At 42.4% G+C, this 2,757-nt stretch overlaps 1 protein-coding gene across 1 annotated transcript; it reads right to left on the bottom strand.

Annotated features, from left to right (window-relative positions):
- Nucleotides 1–544: 544 nt before the first annotated feature.
- Nucleotides 545–2,542, bottom strand: BDW70DRAFT_146241 (uncharacterized protein). Its single transcript, XM_073738560.1, has 4 exons — nt 1,802–2,542; nt 1,284–1,752; nt 946–1,228; nt 545–899 (listed from the first exon to the last, which is right to left on the bottom strand). The coding sequence occupies exons 1-4, from the start codon at nt 2,290–2,292 to the stop codon at nt 589–591; spliced, it is 1,554 nt and encodes a 517-aa protein (XP_073590417.1). The 5' UTR covers nt 2,293–2,542; the 3' UTR covers nt 545–588.
- Nucleotides 2,543–2,757: the final 215 nt, after the last annotated feature.

Here is a 2,757-nt window from a genome sequence, read left to right as displayed (position 1 = left end):
GGTCATTGGTGATAAAATCATCAAAGGAGGTAATCGTACGGGGAAAGATCTTGGCTGTAATCCGGGCTGCATAGATCGATTAGATTAGATTTTATTAAGCTTAAAACCTTAAACTTACAAACAGGTGTACAAGAAAAAGGTATAAAAACCTCATTCTTTCTCTTCTGCTTCAACAGCCAGAAATGAACATTAATCTGTACAGCAGATAAAGCAGAACCTGAGTTGACCTTTTTTGTACGACTAATTGCAGCTTGGCGAAGTTGTTCTGCCCCAGCAGTACGATTGTACTGTGAGAATCGGGGCTTTGGGGATGGTGAGGCAAAGACAGAGATTGCACGAGAAGGAGCAGGAGGAGAAGAGTCAACAAGATCAATGACTTCTACCTCAGGTGTACGAGAAACGGTAGCAAGGCATGAGCCACAGGAGAGAGCATCTCCATGTAATCTGCCCGTACGAGGGCAAAAACGGGATAAGGGAGCCATAAAACTTCTTTCGGTTTTCGTCATTCTTTCGGCAAGGGGGAATATATCAGGTTATTTATAAGAAATAAAGTAGCGGTGTAGTAAAAAGTAAATATGGCTAAATTAATTAATCTTCTGTACTATCATCCCTCTCTAACCCTTCTTGGTCATATTCTAGCTCTACCTCAGGGATTTCCTGAGTAGAGATAGGCTGCCAGTCAAATCCTCCAACCGGCCGCTCCAACAAGCCTAGTTCTGGCTGGTTGCCTTGTTGAATATGGGCTTGGATTCGGGCCCGTAGATCAAAATATATCGTACGATAGGGGGTGAGGATATCATAACCAGCATCTTTAGGTGGATTTTGGGGATCAAAACCAAGCTCTTTTAATTGGACCTCAGTCCAATTATAAGTATGTTCTGGTAGGTACTCATCAGGATCTACCATATAATTAGTAAGGTCTATATAGGGATACTTTATACTTACTCCAGTCTTGTACATCATTCTGAAGTAAATGAAATAGGTCTGTATCAAACTCAAGACCACAGTTAGAGGTGCCCTCCGGAGGGTAATTATAGTTTATAAATGGTTTGCCAGGGATAGTGTTTGGCCTGTTCTTCTGCCTTCGAATTGGGTGGTTATTCCAGGTTCGTACAAAGGAATTGATCTCAAGCCGAAGAACTGGCATGTAAACTGCATATAAAGCAATTTGATCAGCCAGGCTATCTTTAGAAAATGCTCCCTTTTCTTGAAGGGCCTGGAAGAAGTTCTAGATCAAGATTAGTTTCTTGTACAAGGGATTATAAGGGTGGTATATACTATACCCTCCATCGGAAAAGTAGACCACGGCTCAATTGATGCCACCAGGCTTCAATTCGTTGATTAGCAGTACTTGTGCCATAAATATAACAATCAGAAATCTGAATTTCTGGATATTTAGACTGCTGTAGCTTATGTTGAGCTTCTGCAAGAAGAATAGTTTCTGTTCCTCGGTCTGATCGTACGAAACGAGGCTGTCGCTTTGTTACCTGGAGGACATCCAGGAACTGCCGAAGGACACTAACAGCTGTACGAGAACTGGTGCCCACATATATCCAAATAATATAACGAGAATAGGCATCAATGGCTGCATAGATCTCAAATCCGTACGTGACCAGCTTGAGATAGCCATCTATTGACCAGATAAAATCTGGGCCTGGTACAATATATGCACCACGGTGGCGTTGAAGATCGTTTAAGCGTCTTCGTACAGTATTAGGTGCAAGCTCTCGATACAATGAGTATAAACGATCCCTATGCTAATTAGTGTATATATTATATATATATGGATCTGTCTACTTGCCGTGCCATGAAGAGGCCTTGACTTCGAAAATGCTGATGAAGGAATGTCTTTCCATAGCCTTCAATCTGCCCGTTCTTAAGCTCTGTACGAAGCTTCGACAGTATAGCTTCTACTTGAGCCTGACTGGCCATAGGATTGGTTGTACGACGGAGTAATCCTAGCTTGTGCCGGACATATTTTAACGTCGACGCCTCGATCTTAAAACCATCAAGTTGGAGGACTTTAAGAAGTTCCTTTTCTTCGAGGCCAACCTGGTAGAAAAGAACCATTATTCGCGCATGAAGGACCGGATCAGTCGAGGCTGTACGATTTGACTTCTTAACACCCCATCTCTGAAGGCGTGACTCGATCGTACGAGAAGTGGCAGAGATACCGTAGAAATTGTCTAAATGTGCTGCAATTCTGCTGGGAACAGTATTGTTCAGATAAAGCTCAGTTATCTCGTCCTTATAAGGCTCAAGATTGATAGAAGGACGACCACCACCAGGCATGATCAGGTCTTGTACAACAGAATAAAGATAACTTTGTAGAGCTTTGTAGAGACAAAGCCTCACCGCTATTTTTGATATAGAAATGTCATGTGACACTTATTCTGTACACCAGGTGTACAGGATAAGACTGCTGGCTGGCTTACGCCACGTGATATTGTGGCTTGGCCGTGATCTTCAACCCCTGAGGATCTGACCCGTCAATATATCATATCGTGATTGAGATATGCAGAAGAAGAGACCTATTGTCAAAAAAATAGATAATTAACCATTATATGGCATCCAATCCTTAGTAGGCTATGTTCATGTAGCTGATGCAGTTCCCTTCTGCCCTTTCCCCTTTAAGCGTACATGTGTATCCACAACAATTTTGGATATCACGTTACTTGTTAGGCGGTGATCTAGGCGGTATATTGTTACATACATGACATTTCAGTTCTTTCGGTTTTCTCCCAACAGTCTGCCGTA

This window comes from Aspergillus foveolatus (assembly GCF_047715535.1).
Source record: "Aspergillus foveolatus strain CBS 279.81 unplaced genomic scaffold BDW70scaffold_313, whole genome shotgun sequence".
NCBI lineage: Eukaryota > Fungi > Ascomycota > Eurotiomycetes > Eurotiales > Aspergillaceae > Aspergillus > Aspergillus foveolatus.
This window is presented reverse-complemented; position numbering and strand designations above follow the sequence as displayed.